General features: G+C 39.0%; 1 protein-coding gene across 3 annotated transcripts; it reads left to right on the forward strand.

Annotated features, from left to right (window-relative positions):
- On the forward strand, positions 1-27,766 carry LOC136348483 (atrial natriuretic peptide-converting enzyme-like). Of its 3 annotated transcripts, none has more exons than XM_066299328.1 (15): positions 1-68; positions 2,342-2,451; positions 6,301-6,475; positions 8,688-9,359; positions 11,768-11,900; positions 11,954-12,292; positions 12,750-12,902; positions 17,863-18,078; positions 18,132-18,273; positions 18,526-18,704; positions 19,774-19,963; positions 20,027-20,180; positions 20,622-20,745; positions 21,986-22,134; positions 24,804-27,766. In XM_066299328.1, exons 2-15 carry the CDS (start codon positions 2,393-2,395, stop codon positions 24,981-24,983), a joined length of 2,865 nt encoding a protein of 954 aa, XP_066155425.1. In that variant the 5' UTR covers positions 1-68; positions 2,342-2,392; the 3' UTR covers positions 24,984-27,766. The 3 variants fall into 3 exon arrangements, with proteins under 3 accessions (XP_066155425.1, XP_066155426.1, XP_066155427.1); XM_066299329.1 differs by having other exon boundaries at positions 21,992-22,134; XM_066299330.1 differs by lacking the exon at positions 6,301-6,475 and having other exon boundaries at positions 55-68.
- The last annotated feature ends 121 nt before the right edge of the window (positions 27,767-27,887 follow it).

A 27,887-nucleotide genomic window follows, 5' to 3' on the forward strand; every position in this document is an offset into this window, starting at 1 on the left:
CGTCGCGGTTCAAAGTGCACGTTCTTGTGTGTACGCTCTATTACGCTGAACCGAGCGTAAGACCACAGGTGAGCAATCAATTTCCTCTAAAACTCTATAATCTCCTTCAGCCTACGGTGTCTCGCTCCTTTCAGTAATACAGAAAAGTATTATTTACCGATCGTTCATGTTCAAAAGTTACGGGATTACGTTCAATTAGGTATATATTAAGCGACGAAAATCAACGTAAGTCGTACTTATACTCGCTTAGGAACTAATTAGATATGCACACTCTCTGTTCCTCGCGTACGTATTTCATTGTGATGTTCCGAACCGCTACCCGTTAAGAATTATTCTCTAATAGCTGACAAAATAGAATAGGAGGGTACTTAAAGGAAATCAGAAAACAGATTAAAATTCTGCGGTTAGGCAATTATTTATTTAGCCCAGGTTAAATGGGGAACATATTTTAATTCAAACGAGAACAAAATGCAAAATAAACGAGCGAAAAGCAGGACGCGAGCTGCGCTTTTGAGGTAGAAAAATAGAGCAAATTTCTAACGTTTTGTCTGGATTTCGTAATCATCCGTTCGAAGGACGCTGCAATTATTTATTAGATAGCGGCGGCTGTTCTTAATGGTCAATTAATATTTGTTTTATTGCAAAATATAATCATTCTTATTTCTTAATCGGAGAATTTGAGTTTGCCGTTCGGGGACTAAACGCCAAAATTGGTTAAATGTCAAATTAAGAACTCAAAAACTGTGATTACGATGGAGGGCCTCGTAATGCATCTCCCAAACCGATTCAAACTAACGTCAGAGGTATTTGAGACCAGTTTAATACCTTTCCAAGGAAGTTTGCTCAATATTTGCAACCTGAAATCGTACCCTTCTGGCCCGGGGATATTATACAAATGTGTATCTGATTCATACGTTGCCACTTGCCTTTACCCGTGTGACGAAATAAGGTCAGACATCGTTACAGAATGGCAACTTCCTAGGGGTGACCCCACCATTTTCTTCTTTCGAAAATTGTATTTGCCCGCAGTCCAAAATTTGCTTATTTAGGTCAATTCGACTCATAATACAAGAACAATCCAGTTAAATTGGAAGTTGTTATCAATGCAATCAAGGAGATTTAAAGGAAACCCGACCGGTGGAATATAAGAAATTTCAGTTGATAAGAAAACTTGAGCGCGTGTATTATATTGTGACTGGGGGTTGAATACCCTAATTTGACAGCTATCTTGACAGGAGACGTACATATTTAATCTTTAAAGGAACGCGGTTCCGGTGGGGTTTTAATAACTTCTACGACAAGGGCTTTTAGCGAAAGAAAGCCAGATCGAGTTCGCGGAATAGACTTTTGGTTTCTTAGGAGGTCTCTTTGTAACGTTTCGAAGAAAGGATTTCTTCCAAAATGACCACAACACGACCTTTTACCCGTAAAAGCAATTATGTTATTCGATTTTACAACCTTTACAGCTTTTCGATGAAATGTATCGCGTGTGGCGAATAATGCATATTAAGTTACGAAATGCATTAGGGTGAGAACGATACGGGTGAATCGTAAAAAATCTGCCCTATTTAACCGATAAACGTCCATTACATCTTTCATCGCTCCACCAAATCTGTAATGTCTGTTGAGCTTTGGCAGAAGGAAACGTTTCAGAAAAACAATATCGGACCCTTTTTGGGAACTAAAAAAACTTGAAAATATAAATAACGCTTTCAACTAAAACGCGAATTCAGTCCGAAAGGTTTTTGAAATTTCAATATAAAACGGATCAGGAATCGGGAAATTGTGTTGTGGCATTATACAGAGTAGAAAACAATGATTTCTTAGGTATAATTTAAATTTTGTTTGTTTCTTAGCGAGATTCTCGCGATGTGAAGAAATCGATTTTCTGTCGAGTACCTAAAGGAACAATAAGATTTGATATGAAGAATAAATTGGTTGAGGATCTGCCACGTTTAAAGGCTTTTGTTTCAGGAAGATACATTTAAAAAAGCTTCCATTGGTTTTAATTAAGCGTTTTAAACACCTGTTGCTGGGAAATAAGCGTGCACAATGGCTTTTTACTGACTTCGTTGATGATGCAGGGATGCTCCTTTAACTCATATTAACATACCTCCATATTAACTTTTCCTCCTCAATTTCGACACGTAGCTTTGAAATTCTACGAAGGCAGCGAATGATAAGCTCGCACTGAATGAACCTACCGAATCAGCAACAGCTTTTTGGAACGCATTTGTTGTCGCTATTAGCCCTAATGCCATGGCGTACGACTCTCGATTAATTCTATCAACGCAGGTGAAGTTTCGGTTTTTCAGATTTTTATTTCATTCTATTGTTTCAGCTCAAACAGGTTGAAGATTGTCCTGTTTCGAAATAATGTAATATCACAATAATGGTTGATCGACACAGGAACAGCTTCAGTCAGATCGAAGGACCCAACGGCTATCAAAGGTAAGATAATTCGATTACAAAATGGACACTTCAGTAACGGAACGTCTACCGGCGAGTCGTTATCGTGAGGAGTAGAATCGCACTGTGTTGCAACGGATGGAAATGAAAACAAAATAAGTAAAACTCGCAGACGATGCGAACACACCAATAAAGTACACTCTTTGTTGGGTGTTGAGTGAAAAAAAAAATCAATCATACCCCATTAAAGCCTAACAAAACATTATTAAACGTACATTTCAGAGTTCTCTTCGAGTTTCTACCGCAAATCACTATTGTGTATCGTAATTCTTAAATATATACAGATATCCGATATTTCGACCTGCAGGAGGGCCATGTCCAAGAGGCAGAAAGGGGTTTTGGAATATTGAACGGAACCATATAATTTTTACGTTCTTAGTAACCTCTGAATAGTCTGGGGTTGATGACGATGGCTCGCATCAATCAGTTTGGAAAGGTGAACTTTTTCATTAAATGGAAAAAAGCACGAATTGCGGAGGTGAAAAATACATACCTAGAAGACGGAAAGATCTGCACAGATGCGTCAAAAAGTGAGAGGAAGGTTTTTATCAAAACGTTGGATCAGCTCAAACGTTTTTTTTTTGCGTATTTTTTGACGTATCATACTTGCATGCAATCTTACCCATGTAGATAAATGTATTTAATTTTTTTTTTAATGGAATGCCCTGTATATTACGATTTTGAGTTCTTTGACAAAGTCTGAATATATTTAATGTAGCATACCCATCCCCGAATTTAATGGTTGTTGAAATATTTGCGCGATATGGAAATTAGTGTTGCCCGTTAGATCGTCTAACCTCCCCTTTATGGACTTTTTGTATGAGGTTACCTAAACGTACAGTATATTTAAATAAATCTAACAATGCAGAAGACTTAAAAATACAGGGTGTCCCACAAGTGTTTCATTATATTTCAGTGGGTAATAGTACATTGAAAAATAATATGACTCCCTATATAAACCATATTCCAATAATGCTTCATTAAGAAGATACAGGGTGTTAAACTTAAAACACACTTGGAATATTTCAACGTATCAGAGTATCAATGAACGGGCGAGCTCAATTATGTATTGAACAAAATGGCCACCAATTTGAACAATTTCTATAATGTTATAGCAAATTAATAATGTTTAAAACAAACTTAATATTATTAAAACCATTTAGAGAATATCGTGCATATAGACGGTATTCGATTTTTTACTGGCAAACGATACGTCGGACGAAAAAGAGTCAAGTGAGCATTTTTCTTCTAAATGAAATTAAACTTCTAAAAATAATTTTTATTTTGATAAAAAGCAGTGGCGCACCATGTTCTTCTCTAAAAATGTGCTGAGAGGTGTCCGTACGCACGTCACTGGTGAAACGAAAAATAGCCCTTTTGCATAAATAAATGCGTCTACATTAACTCTCAAAACATGCCAAATTTCACTTACATATCTCAAACGGTTTTGAATATATCAATAAAAGTTAGATTTTTTAAGTAAAGTTTAACACCCTGTATCTTCTTAATGAAGCATTATTGGAATATGGTTTATATAGGGAGTCATATTATTTTTCAATGTACTATTACCCACTGAAATATAATGAAACACTTGTGGGACACCCTGTATAACGACTCAAGAAGCTGAACAAACATCTCCTCAAATGGTAAAAAGATTATTAAGGAATTCGAATTGCGGCTTGCCCTATGTCAGTTCGGGTTAGGTCAATGGGACCTAGTTCGTACAATGACTACATTAGATTATAGCAGTTTATATGTTTTTTTTTTTTAATTGTTGATAATGGTTTCGTTAATCCTTTTTTTTATGTATTTTTTAAACTATTGAGTTTCCACGTGGGGATATTTTTCTGCTATATGGGTCACTGTGTATACAGTCAAAAAATGCACGACTAAAATAATATTTGACGTCTTCTAGCATGAAAAATATTTCCTCTCATTTCTAACGAATTTATGCCGGACTCTTCGTCTTCTACGTATATCCAGGGTGTCCCACGGATGTGGGCCGCTAACCGGATCAGAAAAACTGTGACTAGGGAAAAGTCGAAAAGTGGGTAGCAAACCTCAATGGGATGATCTATCGATTAGAAATATTTTCATGAAAATATCGCTTCCGATTACATTGGAAAAAAAATGTCTGCTCGCTTATTGTAAATGGAACACCCAGTATGTTATATCAAATTTCGATTCTGCGGAACATTATGAGCACGTTCCATGGGCAATATTCTAAATTTTACGGTTTTCGAGATATTCAGAATTTTCCAAAAAAAATCATAGATCCAACGATTAATGTGTTTTCTAACGGTGCGCAAATTGCTCTTTCAAATATTTTGTCATCGACAATAGGCTTAAGTCTTTTAAGGTCCTTTGACGGATCTGCTAGTTTAAAAATGATCCATTATGCGTTCGAGAACTTTTCGTGAAGCTCAGGATACTTCTGGTTATTGAACACCAAACGTATGACGTCGTTTAGGTTAATGTTACATTCACCATAAACAATAAAGGAATTCAGAAAATCTTCTTTTTTTATAATTTACCTGTGGCGTTTTTCAAATATGCTTTAATTATAGCGGCATTGATTTTTTGGAATTGAAACGAGAACAGTTAGGTTTAGGTATGAACAATTGAACTGAAAATAGCACTTATTTTTCTATGTTAAATGTGTATTCGTTGACAAACAGGAGGTCTCTATTTAAAAACTGAGAGATTTTTACAATTTTGGGCCATCTTTGTGAACGCCCTGTATGAAAAAACACGATTTAACTTACTAGTTTAAGGACAGCAAAGCGCTTTGTGAAACAGCGTAAAATTTCATTGCAAAATACTCGGTCGCCTGTGAATTATTAGAAAATGCATTAATGACTGCAATTGTCATTTTTTTTGGAAAATACCAAGTATCTCGAAAACCGCGAAATTTAGATATCGAACATTACAAGCCAGATTCGGTGTTCATAGCTTTTCGCAGAATTAAAATTTGATGTCGCGCATAGAGTGTTCCATTCAAAGTAAACGAATTGACATTCATTTCCGGTTTAGTCGGGCGTGGCATTTCCATTAAAATATTTTTAATCAATGGATCGCATCTACTTCAGTACGGCACCCAAATTTCAATTTCGGAGCCGCAGTTGTCAAGATACAGAAAGAGGTCCTTATTCGTGGGACGCCCTGTATATGTTTTTTTTTAATAACCACCTTGAAGAAAACGATTCACCTCGTGAAGTTTATGACGTTCTAGTGCCGTTTGTGGCGTTCGCCTAGTAGCCCGATCAGCTTATTTGGAATTTAATTTGATAGATCCATATTAATTTAAATCAGAAATAGAAATTCATTTAACATTTGAGCGTAAACTCGCAACAGGTTATTAAACTCTGACGTTCAATATTTAGACTTTCTAGTTTACACATATTGATTTAAACATAAAATGGAGTAAATCGCGAACCATATTCCCAAACAAATTTATACCGAAGTCTCGAAGCATCGTTAAATAATTCGCAGTGCAACTTATACATTAAACTTTATTAATATGAGGGATTGGCTAATAAAAGGATTTCGTTTAATAGAAGTTCAACATAATTGCGTGGAACCCGCTAAATTTGATCGATAAATTTACTACTGTGCCTGCAGGAGCAGAAGAGACACGTTCGTTAAAATGATCAGTCAGTCACTGCAGTCACACTATTAAAATTATGAACTAATTTATTACCAGTTCATCTTTAAATCCATTTGATTATTCACCAGTGGCGGGGACCAGGCGAACCTAGATGATAAATCCACTTGAAATATTACGATTTCCAGTTATCCAGGTCGAGGGAACCTACATCCGATTTGTTACAGATGGAATATCAACGCACCAAGCAACGAACAAACCTTAATCGACCTGTTAAACAAAGACACTGATAATGTAACGCCGTCACTGAAATTAGCACCTGTCAATTCTAGTCACATATACGCTCGTCGTCATTCGGCGCATGCTTGTACAGTCACCGAGGATCGACGCATTGATGCCACAGTAAGTGTTTTTTCGTTGCGAGACGTTTTCGCGAGGGGGAAATTTGAATGAATACGTGTATACATAGGTACATATGTAATATTCAGTTCATGTAATAAAAAGCTTTTGTCGGCTATTACCGCATTCCTATTAGGGACGAACAAAGTAAATTTTGACGTGTTTTGTTCCGAGCTTGACTTCTTTTAACCGTCGAACGTTTGACTAGGGCGCAGTAAAAAGTTAATCTACTTTTTGATAAAGAAACCTCGAAAATGTAGACGGTAGATGATGGATTTGTATGCAATATATACTGTTAGGGCTGCTAGCTAAAATACCGTCTCGGAATGGAACAAAGGCGTAATATTTCCATAATGGAGAAAAGTTCGAAAGGTGCGGACTCCAATTTTTCAATGCAAAACTTATTGGACATAATTAGAAAATATAAATTTGTTCTTGTTTTATCGATCTCTGAATCGAAACCATCGTTACTTTATGTATTTAATACAGCTATAAAAATGGCGCCCTGCAGAAAATACAGTAATTTAAATTAAAGCCGTAACTTTCAATTTTTGCACAAAGGCCTTTCAAGCTTGAGGTGAAAGCGACTGCTCTAGAATAGAATCTCTTTTAATAGCTTTGATGCGATAATTAGATACTACGAAAAGGCCACGTTTGTTTTTATTCTGGAAGTTATTACAAGAAAAATAAGAAGAATTGACGAGCCAACAGGAGCACACAGAAAAATCTAAGTACTATTAAGGAGAAAAGCACAAACATTAACGGGGAAAATCATTTTTCTCGCTAAACCGTGTACGTCTTCATTGTGCCACAGCTCCAGAACCTTTGATATAAAATGTAGGTGAGAATATACAGATTTGAAAGACATATTTGTTGAATTGAAAACTGCGATTTAGAGCCCACGTGAAGTCGCAGGTTCCTTTTACACAAAAACGTACAGGATAGTTGACGATAACAATAAAAGAAAAAAAAAGAAGAAATTTGCAGAGCAATAATAACTTGGAGATTTGGAGAAGCGTGACGTAACGGCAATATCAAAACTATAACGAGTAATCTGCGTTTGTTTACGGGACAGATTTTAATGCAAAATCTAATGATAGTTGTCCAGTCATAAGTGGCCACATCAGGTCTGCTCCGATAGAGCGGTAAGCTGATTTCGGATCGTCAGAAACAGTCAGAAATATGCGCAGTCTACAGATCGGGATCCTTTCCTGACCTGACTCTGACGTTCCGAAATTGATTTTTAACCCTGTCGGAAGGAATAAGTTATTCTCAGATTTGATCGATAATTATTTGCTTTTTTCCCGCTGTTTCACGTGCCGCTGTATTTTAAATCTGACTATATAAAATTTTCCCTTGTTCGGGACGGAGAGGAGGGCACGAACCATGGTTGTTGCAACTCGGCTTAGCAATATTCTCCACGGACAAAAAATCCATCCCGATTTATTCTCCCATCGACGAAAGGTTACCACGACACAAAAAGGAGGCTCAAAAGCTTTCATTGAAAATTAAATGTTTTTGAGAGGTCTCACTTTACATTATAATAAAATTCAACGGCTTTTACCATGGACATTATTAAATGTAATTTACGGAACGACGAGCATCATTTTTCGTTAGTTCCGGATCTAAAAGAAAACCGAACAATATTTGCTAAATGTTACCTTCAAAATTCTTCACAAATAGGACATTTTACAAAACAGAACGATTTTGGATTCTCTCCCCGACAAATAAATTCAGGCCAAAGCCACGAAGTGGCTTTGGTAACAACTTTGGTATTTACATAGCTCGGTCTAGATTGTCCCTCAGAGTTCTAAACGGTTTAATAGTTACACATGAAGATTACCCGACCTTTGATTGCCTTTAGCATAAGATATGGGTTCCCTATATTAAATTTCACCGAACGTTAATCACAACCGCTTAAATACATATTATATACGAGAGAAACAAACATATATATTTTATTACGTTACCTCAACAATCAAATTAAATTTTACCTTCCATATGCTAGCGATGGGTAAGGTGACGTTGAAATCTTGATGTATTAGTTCAACCTTTACTGCTGAACCGGACGATATGGATTGTTTAAGCGACTTTTTCTTTTCCCCTGTACACCTTTTACTGGATCCGTTTTAACTCTTAAATTTGTCCGTACATTAACATGCGCCGTCGTTTCATGTAGCGCGTTTATCAACTTAATAAAAATTTATTATTTCAGATTCAGTCTCAGCCACCTCCCATTCCCATCCGGCCGCCGCCCGTCCCGAAACGGACATTTCCGCCTCCTCAAACGCCTCCTACCCCACCAATGCCTCAACACAGCCCTCCTCTCAATCCGAACGTTCGTAGAAAATCCCCGAAACCTCCCCCCCTGCCACCTACCCCCAAAACCCGAGCACCTCCTTTTAATCAGTTGCTCCCAAATCAGAAGCCCAGCGAACATTGTCGAAGGCCTGATATCAATCGGAATGTCGCGCAGAAGACTACAACTAGTCCGACGAATTTTCCTTTTGACAACATTAAAACTGGAGAGATAAAGAGATGTACCGCCAAGCAGGACACAAAACCGTCTACTCCCAGTAGGATGTGCAAGCCTAATCAACAGGCAAAGATATCGATGAGACAAGATTCGGGTATTTCTACGGACAGCTTTAGTCAGAATTCGTCACCAAGTTACACGACGAAGGGCATGGAAACTCCATTAATACCCCCGAGGACACCTGTACATACGGCTCAAAACGGTGGAATATTAACCAGGAGTAAGGATCTCAAAGGGGAGGAGGAAAGAACGGAGGAACTTAATGGAATCACGAAAAGTGTTTCAACCCCTGCTGGATTGCAGGCAGTGGTTAGATTTCATAATGGATCAAGCATGTCTGTGCATCATAAGGTGAGTGACCACGATTCGCTACGGAATTTCCTCTGAAATATCACTTACCATTCTGAGTATTCCCATGTTGAGCCTCCAATTTAATTATTCGACTTGTACAGGGTTCCCCACGTTACACTATGCACTTTAAAAGGGCAAACAAAAACTTTCCAATAAAATTAAGAAAAAATCTATTATTGGACTAACTGATAGCTAATTCTATCTAATTTATTATTATTAATTTAAATAAACATTCAATTTTTAAGAATCGTTTCTCCTAAACGTCCTCCACCGACTTCGGTAAAGCAACTTTCCATCTTGATCTGGATCCACGATAGAAAATTGATCAATTTCGTTAAGATTTAAATTAATTATCTAAATGAGTAATTCCGTGACAATTATGTGTTAAATTTTTATCCTTACTTGTTCGTCGTTGGCGTGAAATCCTCGCGAGCTGTTTACCAACAAGTTCACAGCCAAAAAGTCGTTGTTTGGCAACAATTTTAGAGGTGAAAAAGCGGATTTAGAGTGAAACTGCAAGAAAAAATTCAGATTTACGTCATCGGGCCGAGCAAAATTTTGAACTTAAAATCGAAAATTGCACTGACGTTGAAGGAGCGCCTTACAGGACAGAACTTTGAAAAACCGAACATTTATCTAAATTAATAAGAAATACTATAGAATTGGCCATACGAGGTGTTTCTAAAAGATCTGTACAAAATTCTACCTCATTTCTGAGATGAAAAAATCACGATTTCACTCAATTTGCCAAAATCGTCCAAAAGCGGACGGTTTTCAAAATTTGTGACGTCAAAGTGAAGATAAAAAAAGGGAAAAAAATCACTTCGTTCATAATGCTACTATGTGAACAAAATGTCGCATGTGGGGGGTTTTAGGGGCGAAGAATCAGAGTCCGTTCACATTTTTGATGCACGTTGTAGAGGGCGCTGTCGCCGCTAGGTGAACTCTCTTAGAAGGGGCGTAACTTTTTTAATACCCTCCAAATTTGCGTTTCCATGCATGTTTTATGGAAAAAGGTGTGTTGGCACAAGTCCCTACGGGCTCCTTGAGATACTTAAAGTTTAACGCTCGCTGTAAGCTTTAAAAAATAACTTATTACATTATGCATATTTATTCGTACAGTCGAAACGAAAACACCCGAAATACTCAATTAATCTTCAAACCTTATAATTTTCTTTAATCTTCATGTTTTCCTTTGACTATACCAGTTTTTTATTATTTATTTAGCTGTACTGTACGAATAAGTACCTGCTGTAAAGTTGTTTTCCAAGATGTGCAGGTAACTTTAAACGTCAACTATCTCAACGTGGAACGCCCATAGGGACTTGCACCAACGCACATTTTTTTCATAAAACATGTAGGAAGACACCAATTTGGTCGTAAATAAATTTTATACTGGGTGATAAAAAAGTGAAGCTCCTTCAGAAAAAATTTCCCTAGAGCCGACAGTGTCCTCTCTACAGTGTGCATCGAAAATATGGACACATTCTGGTGGCGTGTCCTTAAAAACCCTCGATGTGACATCTCGTTTAGATAGTAGCATTACGAACGAAGTAATTAATGCTTTTCCCTTCTTTAATCTTAAACTGCTCACTTTTGAACTAAGGCGAGATGGCTTCGATCGTCATGCTTTCGCCTCACAAATCCGCGTTGGAATTTCGTACACGCTCTCAGAGCCATCCTGTATATTAGTTCCACAAAATACTTTTCTTGGCTTTAATTCGAAAGTTTTTCTGTCACTCTTAAAACGCATAGTTTAATATGGGGAACCCTGTATAATTTGCTAAATATCAAATTTGCTCCCTCTGTAAGTTTTTTTTTGTCGGAATTTTCCGTAACGTAGCTTCAAGTGATTCAGGGTCTCCCAATAAAATCACAACATGAGCAAACAGGTAATTCGTTTGAAAGCTTGTGCGAGGATTAGGATTCTCCCTAACAGCTTAACTTTGAAAGTCTGTGGTTATGCCGTTTTTAGTGGTGAGACTCTTAACAAAAGCCCTTTTTGTTAAGCAATAGTGTGACGAAAAGCGCGTTGAGAATAAAAAGCCCATAAAAAAGATTAATGGTTGGAAATGTATAAGGAAACATGTCCTTATTAATTTGTAGGGGCTGTAGGAAAAATACGCACGATAAGAGCAATTAAAGCATGTCTCTTCGGTGGGAAAACAGACTCTCGAGCCCATCTTAATGTTTACTTCCCTGGAAGCTCCATAAACTGACAGAATTAATATACATGAGCCTCAATTTTCGTTTAGTTTTATACTCTGAAAGCTTCTCCCTTGAATTTTAAGGACGAAAACAAAATCCATCATTGAGGAATTACGTTTTAAAAGCAGTAATGCGTAGATCACTTGGAGTAGGAATAATATTGGGTGTGCAGATGCATTAGGATAATGTGCTTATTTTAGATCCTCAGAGAATCCCGGAGGCCTTCGGAAAGCTATAACCACAGATTTTTCCTCAAGTTTAGGTTTATACAGTTAGTTATTAATGCAATTGCCCTATTGGCCATCGGAACTGGCATTACCGTTTACTTCAAAGGTACTCGACGACTTTCCAACTCGATTAAAACCATTAATCGGCTTCAATTTCAGCGAATCCGTCAAACGTAGTGACAATAGTGAACAAAACCATAAACGTAACAGGGTTGCCCATAATTATAGAAAAACCGAGTGACAATCCGGCCCCGGGGATTTGCTTGCCTGTTATAGTGAAATTTTGCAAACAACATGAGCTGCCTTATAACTACACGATTTACCCCAATTACATAGGGCATTTTGGGCAAAGAGACGCCCAGATGGATTTGGAGATATACGATGCTGTTGTTGACGTGCGTTGCTATGAACTAGCTGCTCTATTTCTGTGCACGATATTTGTGCCAAAGTGTGGTCCTAATGGAGGATTGGTTAGGCCTTGTAGAGATATATGTCACGGTAAGGAATATATATTTTTTAATTTTATTGTCCACTAAAGCGGCGAGATTTCGCAAATCTCTTGGTAAAAGTCCTGGAAACAAATACTTCGAAACTTGTCCGTTAAATCGCTTTGAGAATCCAATTATAAAATTCTCGTAAAATCCACATTACTCGGGTAAAAATTATCGTTTGAGCTGGCGCCGAAACGTGAGGTGTAAATAAAGGTAATAATTCGTAATTATTCCCGAAACCCCGTAGGTATTATCCTTTACTTCTATCATCCCCGGTCGAGGTTTCTCAGCAAATCTTTCTAAAAGCAGCCCTAATCCAGACGACGAAATTAATGATTTTCGCTGTGGCTGAGGTCACTATTACGGACACTTAGGCGGGGTAGCCTCAGAATGGATCTTAGCAATATTAACTTGTTAGTTCGGGATCCTGTTGCGCGCCTATAAAACGTATTTCATACTTCCAGAAACAAAACGACGATGCGGATTCTTCCTGGATGTATTCGGACTGACTCTCCCGAAATATTTGGAATGCGACTTGTTCCCCCAATCCAACGATACTGACGTTTGCATCGGTGCAGAGGAAGTTCAAAGGGCTAAATCCCGCGAATCTGAACCGAGTAAGTGCATGTTTCATCATGGCTTCCCTATTTTTAGAAGTTATCGATTTCCAGCACAAAATAACCGTTATAAAATAGATATGTCTCATTTTATGGTAAAGTTTTATATTCGGGGCTCCAATAAGAAATTATTCGAAAAAATTTCGAGGAACAAAGGGTAAATGCCCTTTTGGGCGAAATTTAATTAAAGAACAAGTTAGCTCGAAATAGACTCTCGAGGAATTCGGTTGTCTCGGTTTTAAATTCGGAAGACTTAAAGCTGGGAAGCTGGTCATGTTTTGTAAAAATGAATCCGAATTGTAACGTTAATCATCGTTTTCGGCGGAACCAGTTAAAATCATTAGGAAACTAATTAGCAAGGGTCTAAGGAAAGGGTCCTTTCCCATTTTAATCCTGTTTAGAACCTTTCGATATAAAAACCTTAATTTAAAGTTTTCGGAAAGTTTTTGTGTAACTTGGATTCCCTACCCGAGCATTTTGGCGTCTTCATATTGACCTTTCCAAGGGGAGTGGTAAAAAATATTTTTGTGATATTGACGTGAGGATTTTTTAAGGTTTGCCCTTTTTGGATTTCTTAGTTCCACCGTGTGCGGAAATAAAACGAAAGAGCCACAATTGAACAAAATTTTAACGACACGAAATAAACCCTCGAAAGCAGATTCCTCCAATTCGGGACAGTTTAATTTAACATTATGGGGCCCGTATTTTTGAATAAAAATCTACCATTTTAAAATATTTTCCCGGCGGTATTTAAATTTCGTTTATGAATGTATACCAAAGGATAATTAACAATAACAAATGGAAGAGAATCTTATTAAGTGTCGTTTTAAATTATCTCCTGGCAAGTTGGTCTTTTTAATAAAACCACCTAGGTATTACTCACGTATAAGCCAGCGAATTAGCCTAAGTGAAGTGGGGCAAGGGAAAAATCGAATACGGATTTTCGGTACGTTCTCTCTCCCATTGTTTCCTTCATGTCCGACAGAACGTACTAAATGATTAAACGTAACCCAACCATCTTCCGAGAAAAGACCGAATTGAAGAAATAAGTAAGTGGGGGGAATTCGTCCAATCTGTAAATTACTCGAGTTTAATAAAGGACGAGAAATGGGAAAGAACATGATACCGTCAATTAAAGAATGTATGGAGCCTCGATATTAAGTATTAAGTGGGCTGCTCTTCCTGCCTCGTTGCCTTAACCTTCTGGAAAATTCCAAAATTCCATTAGCTATAACAAGAGGAGAGGGGTTTCTTATTAAAGATTCCATTAAGTAATAGACGAAAGAAGTTTTAAAATGCTCTACAAGTGCATTGGATCATTAGTTTTGAAATTGGTACTTAAGAGTATGATGTCTCCCGTAGGATGGATCAGCCCCGAGTCTCTGAAATTTCTTCCATTTCGAGATTTCCAAAGCTCGTGACGTCCATGACCATGCATTTGTCATGAAGCACCTTTCCAAGCCGCCTCAACAAACAATGGCATAACCGAAACCGAAAATCTTGGCAAAACTGATTTTAGAACTTTTTTCTTCGTCCCAAGAAGGAAATGCATCCAAATCGAACGTATAAGGAACCTTCTTGACAAATTTGATTCTCTACGATAACATGTGTCCGAGGTGCACTTAAAGCTGCTGGACAAAGGACAATTTACAAAAATATGTAGTGTTTCACCAGATTTAGATCGTCTCTGGTGAGATTATTACTAAAGAAATAAACATTAAATATTAAAATTGAAGGGCAGCTTCTGTGCCAGAAAACCAAAAAGAATATGGCACAGCTTTAAATGGGACACCCTGTGTACGTTTCAACTGACTGGAAAAACCTAAAAATAAATAAACAGTCTTCTGGCGTATATCGATTCGGATCGATTGAACGAGTCCAACTTGGACTTCATTTCATTCAGTTTCTCGTCGAATAAGAGTGCAAAGTCGGTCTGGAAACGTTGAAATTTGACATGTCCAGGAAGTCTGTTCATATAGAGGTGGTACGATAATGGTGTGGAGCGAACTAATGACTGGCGGTAGAATCGACCTCTTTGTCCAAATCGCTTCCTCACAGTCCGATCATTTGTTGGCGCTGTTGGTCTCGTGCCTGACACTGCCCGTACATGTTGCCGGTGTTGTGGATGACCAACGCAGGAACCGTCGCTTTGCCATGACCAGTGCAATCCTCAGATCTGAACCCAATTGAGCACGTCTGGGGCACGTTTCAAAGAAGAGTTTTTGAGGATTTTATTTTGTATTAGTCACTAAACTTGCTGCGTGCGTTTTTTTTTTAATTGAACACCCTGCAGAGTAGCAAATACGCCGAAAGACAACCGAATTTCCTCTGTAACATTTCACAAATAAATGCTGTTTCGTGTATTGTCTCTGCAGATTAGATTATTTTCCCACATATGTATATTGAGAGGCTCTGGAACGCCGTCATGGTGGCGGAAAACTATGCAATTTTTCAAAGAATTTAATGGATAGCAGAGCTGTGAATATTCGTTTTAGCACTTACCCAAAGACACAAAATAATGGTGTTATATGTAAAAGCAGTTCACAGCGTCCTACGTAACTGGGATTATGTCAAAAACTCACATCGCACCAACAAAATAATATGGTTAATTTTTACATTAGATGCCTAAAATGGCCGACATTGGATTCCACGTACTACAGATCGTCTGTGGCCCTCTGAGTCTTACTTGCGTTAACCTCACAATTGCAGTTGGTTACTGGTTGGACGCAGTTGATCTTTCGATCTGCGTCTGGTGTCGCCGTAAGCTTGTTTCTTTACCTTACCCGACAACTAAAAATCCAATGGGACGAGATCGGGAGATCTATCAGGCCAATTCCGCAGGCCCACATGCTTAAACCAAATATTTCGAAAAGTTCTCTTGTCGTCCTTTGGCTGCAATGAGTCCACGCACCCTCCAATAGGAACCAATTGGTGCGATATTTTTCCAGAGAAGTATTTCTCAACGGCCTTAGGATTCAGGGATATTTTATCGAATTTAACGGTTCGTCGTGAAAAACTCATTTGATTATAACTCAGGAGGAACGTAAAAGTAAATTTGAATTTTTTTTTCAAATTCAACTTCTTTAACCTCATGTGCGTTGTCATGAAAGAAGAAACGTGAATACTTCTTTCGTCTATTGGAAAAGTCTTCCCTGGAAAACTTTGCTTCGTCCGACCAAATCATAATTTTCTGTATATTAGGATTTTCTGGTTTGTGTACCAAAATGGCTTCAAAAAAGTAGGTTGTGTTGAAACCTTAACAATATTTTCCTTATCACCAGTTACAGGTTTCCTGGAACTATAGTTTTCACCATTTGCTTGGAGTCATAATCAGTACAATTCTGTTACATCTGTAGAAACCCATGATAAACGGATCCTACATTAATGTATTAAAATTGTTACTATTTTTTTTATATACAGGGTGTTTCAGAACTATGGGATCAAACTTCGAGGGATTGTTCGGTGCAATAAAAGCCAACATTTGACTATAAGAACCCGTGTCCACGCACGTCTCCCCACCCTACTACTGCCCCATGATGATTTGAAAGAGTTATGTGCAAAAGTGTTTTTATCGAATTTTAGTACGTTTTATCGAAATTTACTTGTACCAAAAAATACTGCAATAATTGTTCAAAATGTCGCCCTTGCACTTCATTGCCCCTGTTGAGCGACGTACATGGTTTCTGCGGACTTGGCCAGAAATTTGGTAACGATTCCGAACGACTTCGCGTGCCGCATTAATTCGTCCAGTGCGATCTTGCTTTGTTTTCACCGGCGCTTCATCAACCGGAAACCTTGCGTGCCCCCACCGAACGAAATCTGAAGGTGTTTGATCGGGTGACCTAGGGGGCCGCGGAACCGGAGGCCCTCTGCCGATCCAACGTCGTCCGAACTGACGATCCAAATGCTAACGGGCTTGAACGGGAACGTGTGCAGACACACCATCATGTTGCAGCCACGTTTGCTGTCGAACGTGTAATGGGACGTGTTCAAGAAGTTCCGGGTCCAAAACAAGTAAAATCATTCGATAAAACACACTTTTGCCCCCCGTTAAAGCGTCCAAAGACACTCGGGGACGCGGAATCTTATGCTCGGATGTTTTTTATTATTACACTGAACGTCCCTACTCGAACTTATGGTTCTGAAGCACCCAGTGTAATCGATTTAGCTTAAAAAAGTTCAGTCATTTGACAAAATGCATAAATAGACGACCCTGGACATGTATTCTCTTGGTTATGTGCGCAAGGGTCGTATATTTCTTTGAAACCTAACTGAATTTATTATTCCTGATGCGTTCTTTTATCACTTGCTGATGTATATCACGATCTAGCGTACTAGAGCATATATTAAACAAGAGCCCCGGACTGTCTCCGGTAATTTATTTTTGCGCTTATAGATTTGAAGCTCAAGAAAATGTATTATGCGTTATCGGTCGTCATGCGCAGTGGAACGTACCGTTATTTAGTTAATTAACTGGCTAATGGCACGAATTTCGAATTAAAAATCCTTTGAATTGTGTATCAGTTTGAAATAAACTGCATGAAATAATTTGAGCTTTGGCGTTGAATTAGTTGAAAGGGTTTCGAATTGCGCGTATTAAAATTAATAAATCGGCCATCATACGCATGCAAATCGTGGAAATAACATCATAACGATACTCTGGGAGAATTATCCCCGTGCGTAGCGGAACGCACGAAATTACGAAGGTTTTCCTGTGCACTACAAGGAAAATTGTCATCACATATTTTGGAGTAATTTTAATAATTTCCTCCCAGGCGGGCACGCTGACGTTCGTACCGCAAGGTGGAGGGAAATCTACCGAGAATCGGCAGTAGATTTATTAATCCATATAAGCTGTCGGATATTTTAAACGTGATTTATAAATTGTACCGAAAGAGCATACGTCAACAAATTTGTTTGCTGTAGGGATTTATTGGGAAAACATGGAGTTTTATTACAGCTTGTCCGACCGGATTCCAGTGCGATGGCAAACGGTGTATTCCAAAAGACTGGCAGTGCGACGGCCACATTGACTGCGAAGACCAATCGGACGAACTCAACTGTACCAAATGTGGCATGGAAATGATCCATTGCGGTTTCAACAAATGCATTAGTCAAGAACACATGTGCGACGGGAAAGTTGATTGTCCATGGGCCCAAGACGAGAGGAACTGTAGTAAGAATTCGATGGGCGAGCCCGTAAGGCAATTTTTTTAAATTTATTTTCAGTGCGATTGAGCGAGAGGAACGGCGACGAAGGAAGGGGCCTCTTGGAGGTGTTCAGACCCGATCAGAGCAAATGGGTTCCGGCCTGCATCACCCAATACGACGAGCACTATTTCAGATATATCTGTTTCCTCTTGGGCTACGCGTAAGTTCTTTCCACTCGAATATTCATCAGACATCTGTTGCATAAACTGAAACGGAAATTGAGTATGTTGGCCACAACGTAATGGACCATTGATGGCGAATTAAATAAATCACTTCAAACTGACCTTTGGTTTGGATGCTGTAAAGCCTCCAAATTGCATGTGATACGCGTTCGATTTGTCTTTGTTTCGGTTTACAATTTCCGCCGAGGTAATTTTTCTCCCTGCACGCGTTTATTTTTTTTCTTTTTCAGCAACGTAAACCAGAGTAAAGTAATAGAAAATCCCTCGCAAATGTCAACGGACGTCGTAAGCGGCTCCCGATATCCCTCAAGAGATAAGCAGCCCCATCGCAGGTTTAATCTGATTAGGGAGCTGGCTTCATGTAACACTACAAACTATCCAACTGTCGACTTAGTTTGTACCAAATACAGTAAGTACATCTGCCACGGCATTTTCGCCATGAATCAGGGCCGAATCGTCGCGATAATTCGATCGCGAGCAATTTTTTCCCCAAATAAATTTGAGTTACGTAATGACGTATGGTTAAGTTGGATGCAGTGGGCGATCGCACGAAATGGAAAGGCGAGATATCCTCACTGCCGGAGACGTACGTAGATTTCCCAAGACCGCGAGCATCTTCGCCCCAATTAGGTGAAAACTTCGTCCCGAGTGTTTTGTGAATATTTCCGGCGAATTTTCCGATTTTCCAAAACTCGAGAAATCTAAAAACCGACCGGGGAGTCCCCGTCCCCTCGGCGGGGTGCTGCTCGAGAGGGGATGGACATTTTAAAGAGTGAGCGAAATCTCGAAAAGTACCATGTTTCAAATTTGATTGAAAGGAGGTGTATATAAAAGGAATTCTAATAAAGCCGATGGAAATTTCTACGGAAAGGAAAATATGCATCGTTAGAACGCTCGTTGAATTCTTCGTCTCTCGCTCTCGTTTTGACGCACCTCGTCCAGGAATTTGACGAAAAATTAATATAATGCCTTTTTAAGATTATTTCTTAATTAAACCGCGCCCGCTCGCTTCGGACAACAAAATCTGTGAACACCGTGAAAGTGCCCCGATTAAACTAACTTAAGTTATCACTGCTCAACGAACCGATATCATTAATTATGGCCCCGGACACTTGCTTTGGACGACTGAATAAAATATTAATATATCTCGCCGCCTCAGGTGTAAAACATTATTTATTTTTAAGCTCCAGAAACTCGATCCGCGGAGGGTAATTAAGTAAAATGTATGTGGTAACTGTAATTAACTCGTGCACTAATTATTCCCAGTGTTTTGTCAAACTGAACTAGTTTTGAAAAATCAAAAAGCGTTTCCTCTAGTGAGTCTCTTTAAAGCGGCGTCCAAAGGCAAAGACTTTTTGACTATGGGGTTCATTATTCAGCTCCTTTTCACGGTGAGCCCATCAAATCCAATTTAATTTCACACTCGGTAAAAAAATCCTTCCATTTCTCACTTGTCAGCTGGCGTCATTATTTTTCAGTGTGCGGAACGGCTCGTAAAAGCTACGCCGAACGGAAGAGAACTCCCAGGATAGTCGGAGGAATTCGATCTAAACCTGGAGACTGGCCCTTTCTGGCCGCCCTTCTGGGGGGGCCCGAGGAGGTCTTTTATTGCGCGGGGGTCCTCATTGCGGACCAGTGGGTCCTCACTGCCTCTCACTGCGTGGGGAAGTACGTACCGAGATTTTCGATCGCGGGGCAATATCGAAAGTTCGACCTTTTGTTCGCTTGTAGTCACTCCAACGTCACCGGGTGGACGATACAATTGGGGATCACTAGAAGACACGCGCACTCGTTTTACGGCCAAAAGGTGAAGGTGCGAAGAGTGGTTCCTCATCCCATGTACAACGTGGGGTATGCCCACGACAACGACGTCGCACTGTTCCAGGTAAGTTTCCTACAGGGATCAATACGAAATACGTTCGTCATGTGCTGTAAGTTAAAAGTGATGGATCGCGTTTTCGACGCGTTCTTTTCACTTCGATTAAACTTCTTTGAATTTTTTTCTCTGGAAACTTTTTGGGCGAGTACACGTCGAACTCCGGCGCCATGACAGAGCTCATAAAAATACGAAACTTATTATTCAGCAAAGCGAAGCATCTAGGTTTTCCATAATTGGCGTTAAAACTTCAAACCTATTTTTCAAGCCTTCAAAATAGAATTTGTCGTGGAAACTTCCAAAGTGCAGAAAATTATGAAAGTTTCAGACACCTATCCATTCTGGCATTTTGTTCCTGTTCCCGCTGCTTGCTTGTTTATCTCATGAGAACTTGCATAAAATGCTTCGAGTGTAGCGTAATACTGAAAACCACTTGACTTTCCTTCGCAGCTTTCCAGCAGAGTTACTTTTCACGATCATCTCTTGCCGGTATGTCTTCCAAAACCAAACAGCGAGCTTGAGCCCGGCACGAAATGTACCGTTATTGGTTGGGGCAAAAAGGACGAAACTGGAAGTAAGTAAAAATTTCGACATATTTTCCAGGCACTTGTTATTTTCAGGAAATCGGTAGCGACTCCGTAATAGGATTTGTCCCCATGAAAAATATGTGGGAACGCGTAATTACGACAATTACGGCAAATTTGGGCATGTAAGGCGTGTTTTGTCAGTGAGTTAAAGCCGCTTGCAAACCAAACAGATGGGAGTCTTATTCAATAAGTCAGAACAAGGCTTACCTGCGAGGAAAAAATTTTCTCTTCGTTTCTCTTTAAACCAATTAAAATCCAAAGAGAGAGGGGAATGGTGGGTGAACAAAAATTACATAATAGGAAAGTTGGCGACTTTATTTATCGTCTCCCAATGCTTCCTTTGACACTTCGGAGGGCATATCTCGACTTTTCACGGAAAAATTAAAATGAATTTTTATTAAAGCCCTCGCTATCCATTGGCGTCCTCATAAGCCCGGCCTGCGTATCGATTTTCCTGTTAATATGTTCACTTTTTATATTCCTACGTGTTATTGTTCAACTTTTTGTGCACTATTTTGGAGGTGAAAATCGGGGTTTGCGCGGCACTTAATATATCAAATTTACGTGGCGAGAGTCAGAACAATGGTCGAGCTCGTCGTAAATATAGTAATGGGAGGGCGAATTTGAGAAAACGCCAATTTGAAAATGCATTATTTATTCATCGGCAGAAATTTTCTCTCGTGGATGTGCTGAAACTTAAAGCGGGATAGAATCGGAGAAGCGCAAGATAACAGGAAAAACTGTCGCTCCGTTCGAGCTCCGAAACAAAACATTCGCGTCGGAAACGGGAGAAGAAACGTCAATTTCTTTTAAAACGAATTTTCCTCCTTATGCGTCGTTGGTCAAGCAGTATCCACCCCCCTCCTCCCTCCTCCTCCTCCCCGCGTGCCTAATCCCGTCAGAGGTAAAATTCGTCGGTCATCACACTGTCGTCGAGCTTAAAAACGCCATGTACATGTTAGAAATTTCCCGAGTCGCAGCCAGTTTTAAAGCAATTTCGGTTAACTTTATACATCCGAGGATCGTTAATAATGCCAGCTAGAACGCTCTATTGTGGAAATTCTGGGGCATCTTTAAATATCCCCTTCCTCATCTCGACATCGCCGCAACATTAGACTCCAGTTTAATCAGGAATAGTACGCTCGAATTGGAAAAAGGAAATTAATGTCAAAACTACTTACTAGATAGCTAATTCTTCTAAAAGAATCCAGTTTCTGCACTTTTCAGCCTCAGAATACGAGCCAGAAATTAACGAAGTCGAAGTACCAGTTGTGGACCGCGACGTATGCAACGATTGGCTGGAAAACGATCAGCTGAATGTTACCGGAGGAATGATATGCGCTGGATACAAGGAAGGTGGGAAAGATGCATGCCAGGTAAATTATACAGTCACACCTCAAATATCCCCGAGTGTCCCGAAACGGCCATTAGATATTTCAGCTATCTTCCAGACGAACCATTCGATGATTAAAGTTGCAACTCAAGCGACCTGAATGCGTCTATACCAAGCACGCTTAAGTCATTATGTTAAATATTTTAATGATGGTGCATTAACTTCAGCTCTACAAAAATTCAGTACTACGCGTTAATTTCCAAGCTCCTTCGGATTTTGCTGATACCTACTAAGTCCTTCGATTAAACTTCAAGTTGACTTTCCAACTTAAGTTTATCGAGTGGTTCGAAGTTTCACTTATCTAGGGCCAACTACTCTTGCCAACAGTTTTATTAGGTAAAAACACTTGCACATGCATACTTACTACGAATTCCGAGTGAGGATTATATAAATAGTACTTGAATAACAACAAATCCTCCGGAAATAAATAAATAAATAAATAAATTCATTGACTGGCATGTATGGTAAAAAACGCGCCCCCTAGAACGAAGACATGGAGAAACACAACAGACGTAAAACCAATACAGCCACCCTTATCCCCGTTTCCCTTATTTTTTGGCCTTGGAAAGGACTAAAAATAAATCGAAACGTCTGCAAATTTTATACACAGTGTTTCCGTAAAGTACGGAATAAACTGATTAATATTAAAACTAACGTGTTCCGGAAAAAGTCCTCGGTCACGTCGACTGAGTTGTCAACGAACACTTCAAAAAACACTTTTTTTTAATAGTAACCTCATTGCTGACGTCACCGCTGTCCGAGGTGTGACGTCACCGGCCATTTTATTAAAATAACGACCCCCGCTTCTTATCCAATAAACGAAAGAGCTTTTTTCAAGCAAAAATCATTAAAAGAACGCAAAGAAGGCATTTTTGAGAACAATGGCGTTGAGTTAATTTAAAAAAAATTACAAAAAAACAAAATAAATTATCGTGTACGATGTTCGAACGTAGCTCAATTCGCTGCCTGATAATAAGCAAGACGGTAAATAAACTCCTTTTGAACGTTGTCGATGATGTGTGGAATTATAAGTCGTATTTCTTCACGAATTCGCCTCGAACCGTCCAAATTTATGAGCTTAGCGGAACACACTTTGCTTTTTAAACGTCTCCGGAAAAATTAGTCGAGGGGTGTAGGGTCAGGCAGGCGAGCCGGCCGCTCTGTGGCTCCTCTCGGTCCCATCCAAGGATTTGGGAAACGTTCGTTTGAGCGTGCTCGCGCAGGTGCAGTGTGACGAGGAGGTGCTCCATCTCGTTGAAATGGCAAGCGGATCGGGACATAGAGTGACAAGCGCTGGGACTAAGTCTTCTTGAGGAGAACTCAAATATCGTTCTCCAATTGGAGCGCCGTTGAAGAAATAAGGATTCAGGTGTCTATCGCCTATTGTGGCGCACCGAACATTCGCATTTTTGAGGGCGTTAGCTACGACAATCCATTGCTCTATGGGGACTGTTAGAAGCCCAATGAGGACTGCTAGAAGCCCAATGGGGACTGTTAGAAGTCCAATGGGGACTGTTAGAAGTCCAATGGGGACTGTTAGAAGCCCAATGGGGACTGTTAGAAGTCCAATGGGGACTGTTAGAAGTCCAATGGGGACTGTTAGAAGCCCAATGGGGACTGTTAGAAGTCCAATGGGGACTGTTAGAAGTCCAATGGGGACTGTTAGAAGCCCAATGGGGACTGTTAGAAGGCTAATAACGACAGGTTTGCCGGTTGACGAGTGGCCACTTAAAGTAAAAGTGGCTTCATCGGAAAAATAATTTCGTTGGATAGAGGTTTCATCGTTGTTACAAAGTTCTTGCGTTTGTTCGCAAAACATCTTACTTAGTCGTTTTCCATGTTTTGCGCACGGTGGAAGAGGTTCTATTCAGCTAAGATGAAAAGTTGATTACTGTGGGACGTGGCTCTTATTGCACTGCCATTGAAATATTAATTTTTGTGTCTTTCGATGTCGAGAATCTACCAGTTTTAGGTAGATCTCGGACGTGTCCAAGCTCTCTAAACTTTTTTTCAATTTTTTGGAGCTGTGCTTTGTTTAACTGGTTGCCGATTGGGATGAATTGTCTTCGCAGCTTTCGGTTTGGTACCTCCAAATCCGACCATGCAGAGGTTTTCAATCGTTCCCCTTTGGGCGTTTTTAAACGATTTTAAGTGGTAAGTACTGCGCAAACGATTATGCGCGCAAAACGTAAAATAATTTTGACTCGACAACAAACATTCTGCTGCCGTCGATATTTTTTTCGTGTTTTGGCCTTTTTGCCTCCATCGTTAATGCGCCGCTGATCAGTAATAACAAAGACTGGTTTGCGCACTTCGATGCTAATTTTCTCAAAAAATGTCCTGCGTAACAGCTCGTGTTTTTCCCCGCTTACAATTCAATCATCCTTTAACATTTTAAATAAAAGAAACGGGGGTTATCACTAAAAAAAAAAAAAAATGGCCGACAACATCACGTCGCGGGCAGCGATGACGTCACCAACAAAACTAATATTGAAAAAGGAGTTTTCGAAAACCAACTCGACACGTCCGACGATTATTTTTTGAACACGTGAATTTTAACGTTAACGGAGTTCTTCCGCGCCTTACCAAAGGACCTCCAGAGGTGTTTAGCGAGCGATGCGATCTGTTAGAGTAAATAACGCTTCCTTACAGGGCGATTCCGGAGGTCCGCTGTTGTGCAAGGAACGGGGCGATCCTGACCGGTGGTTCGTTGGAGGGATTGTCAGTTGGGGTATCAAATGCGCTCACCCCCATTTGCCAGGAGTATACGCTTACGTACCGAAGTACATTGAGTGGATACACGAGCAACTGAAACAATATTCCGACGAGTAAGTTAACGACGACAATAAAGTAAAAGAACGTGGTACAAATTATACACGCAAAACAGTTTTCTATGACTTTTACAAGAACACGATTTTTCTCGCAAATGACTACGTAAAGCGGTTTTTATTGATATACTATGGTTCCATATTGGTAACGTTATACATTATTTTGTGTTGTTATAACAATAGGTAGAAATAGGAAATCAAAGTCAAACTAATATCTCAAATGGTTTTTGAATGGCGTAGCGTAAGGCACAGCCACGTCGAAGTTCGAAATTACGTTATAAAGTATTAGAACAGATATTCCGCCAGAATATTCGGGCTACGCACAATACTGTAGTTTGTCCCCCAAATAGTGATATCTTATGACAATTTATTAGTGTTCGAGCGGACCGCTGTCAATGTGATCTGTTTTATACCATTATAGTATACATATTATGCGAAAAATCCCTTAGCGACCCTTCATGTGCATAATTTAATGTTACATCGCCGCGGATTCGCCAAAGGTCAACGCGATTAACCGGAGAATACGATATTCTACGAGGGGTGAAAACTACTTGAAAATTAAATCATGGAGACCAAGGGGGATTTTTCACTAACTTTTAAGGGCCCTGGACATTCAAACATTGATTTTCGAGGAGAACTTAACTCAATTAACATTGACACAAATGGTTTTTTCAATTTAACTCGTCGCAGTATCGATCTCTCACGAAAATACCTCTGGGTCTAGAAAACTGATTTGTTCGTCGACTAATGTTAAAAATTAACGAAATGAATGTTCAAAGCTCTTGAATCGCTTTACATGAAGTATTTTATACCTTCTAGATAAAAGTAAATAGTTTTCTATAGACTTTATTACCAGTGTTATCTACTGAGTGTCCGCCACCAGTTGGCGGTAAAGTTAATTAATGCTTTAATAATAGGTAACAATATTATCGGTTTACTAAGTGGGTAAGCTAGAAGACTTTTGGACACCCAACAGGTGCAGTTTTCCCTAACTCTTGATGCGTTTATTGTGTTTAATGAATTTTAGTCAGTTAGTGAAACCGGCACGTGATCCATGGGATATTAAGCGATATTACTTTACAGCGTAATATAAGTTAGTTTTGTACAGGGTGTTTGTCTATTATAAAGAAGGATTTCTATATTGTGTACATTTAGATGCGGCCTATTGAATCGAAAACTTTGTAGCGGGCTTAACACAGAAGATATTTTTACTAAAATCTTGTATCTTGGTCGTCACGAGAGCGACTGATACCAAAATGATCGAAAGTTGTTTTAGCCGTACCGAGAGTAACTTATTCAAAACAATCATGAGCAAACGTTTTACGTTGATCCAAGAACGTTGTTGGGGTTTTAACATCGCACATCGGGTATCAGATATAACTTTACATATCGAGTTTATGTTACTTGCACACAATTTTACATGAAAATACAAAGAGAACAGAAAACTTGCCTTAGAAAACATATCTCGACACAAAGGCTTACAAGAACCGTAAAGCATTTTTATCAGTTAGTCCTTTAAAAAGTCACTTGCTGTGTAAAACTTGAAAGGCTCCTACTGAACAAGTGTGGAATTTTAAGCTAAGATATACTATTTGAAAGTGTAGACTTATAGAAAAATTGGACAATAATTCGCTGGCAAGAATGGAGACAATAATAAATCAATATCTTGGCTGTCCAATCCCAAAAAGTTGATTCTTAAGGACATGTCCCACATGGTTTGAATCCTAAAAGTGATATAGAGTTTTTGACAATATACTTTAGACAATATCTAATTAGATGAATTAACACTACTTATGAAGATGTTTTTAGATACATTTTGTGCGAGTCATGTGGGCTACCTCTTTATCAACGACAATAATTGTTTAAGTGTTACACCTCATTATAAAATATTTATTAGAAATCTATTTTATTTGTAAACCTTATTTGCCAGTCGTATTAGGCGACATTGATTTTTCTACTAAAAAGGTGATCTAACTACATTTTTTACGTGCCTTACGATGCAGATTTCCCTACTTATAGTTTTGCTATGATTTCTTTGACAATATCTAGAACCTCACATTCATGTCAATTATGCATGTAGACGAAATATTAAGATTTAATTAAATTAGAATAATCCTCAAGGTATTAGAGAACTTGCTCAACTTTCAACTACTCATTTTGATACGACTGGCCAATGACGGACAAAGAATTCAATGTTGAAATGAATGTATTATTAGAGGATATTATACACGTAGGTTAATAAATAGACATTATTTATAATGCAATGATTAGATAGATGTTGGTGGCTAACGGAGTTCATTGAGTTTCTCGTAGCTGATGGCTATTTTGTCCTAGAATTTGTTATATTATACTAACAGAAAAATGTTCTATTTTTTTGGCAAAAAAAAAAAAAATATTTTTTCATCTATCTGCAAGGTTTCTGCAAACCGCTCGGTTCATCTGAGGAAACCTCGTGAAGTATATAAAAGAAAACTATATAACGTTTACGGCAAAAGTTCGTATAATTTAGACATGTTTTAGGAAAACTATAACTATATTATGTTCCTCATGGCTTTGGCTGGATATAGATAAATGTGATGTTTAGGTACTAAAGAAAATATAATATGCTTGCTATGTGCTTCCAGAAACATTTCCCAGAAACTTTATGAGGGGTACTTATTTGAAACATGCCCGAACTTCATCACTTCTAATCTGAACAATCACCCGTATCTATTTTCGCAAAAAAAAAAAAAAACGTTTCTGGGAAATAATCCAGCTGTACCAAACAATAAGCAAGAACTGGCACAAGATATATCGACTCTAATCCGACTTAACAGCCGCTATTCAACGTAAAAAATCACAAATCTAAAGCTCAGGATCTAATGTGAGGCGTCTGATATTCGGCTCAGAGGCGGTATCTTTTGCGACG

The sequence above is a fragment of the Euwallacea fornicatus genome, chromosome 33, assembly GCF_040115645.1.
Source record: "Euwallacea fornicatus isolate EFF26 chromosome 33, ASM4011564v1, whole genome shotgun sequence".
NCBI lineage: Eukaryota > Metazoa > Arthropoda > Insecta > Coleoptera > Curculionidae > Euwallacea > Euwallacea fornicatus.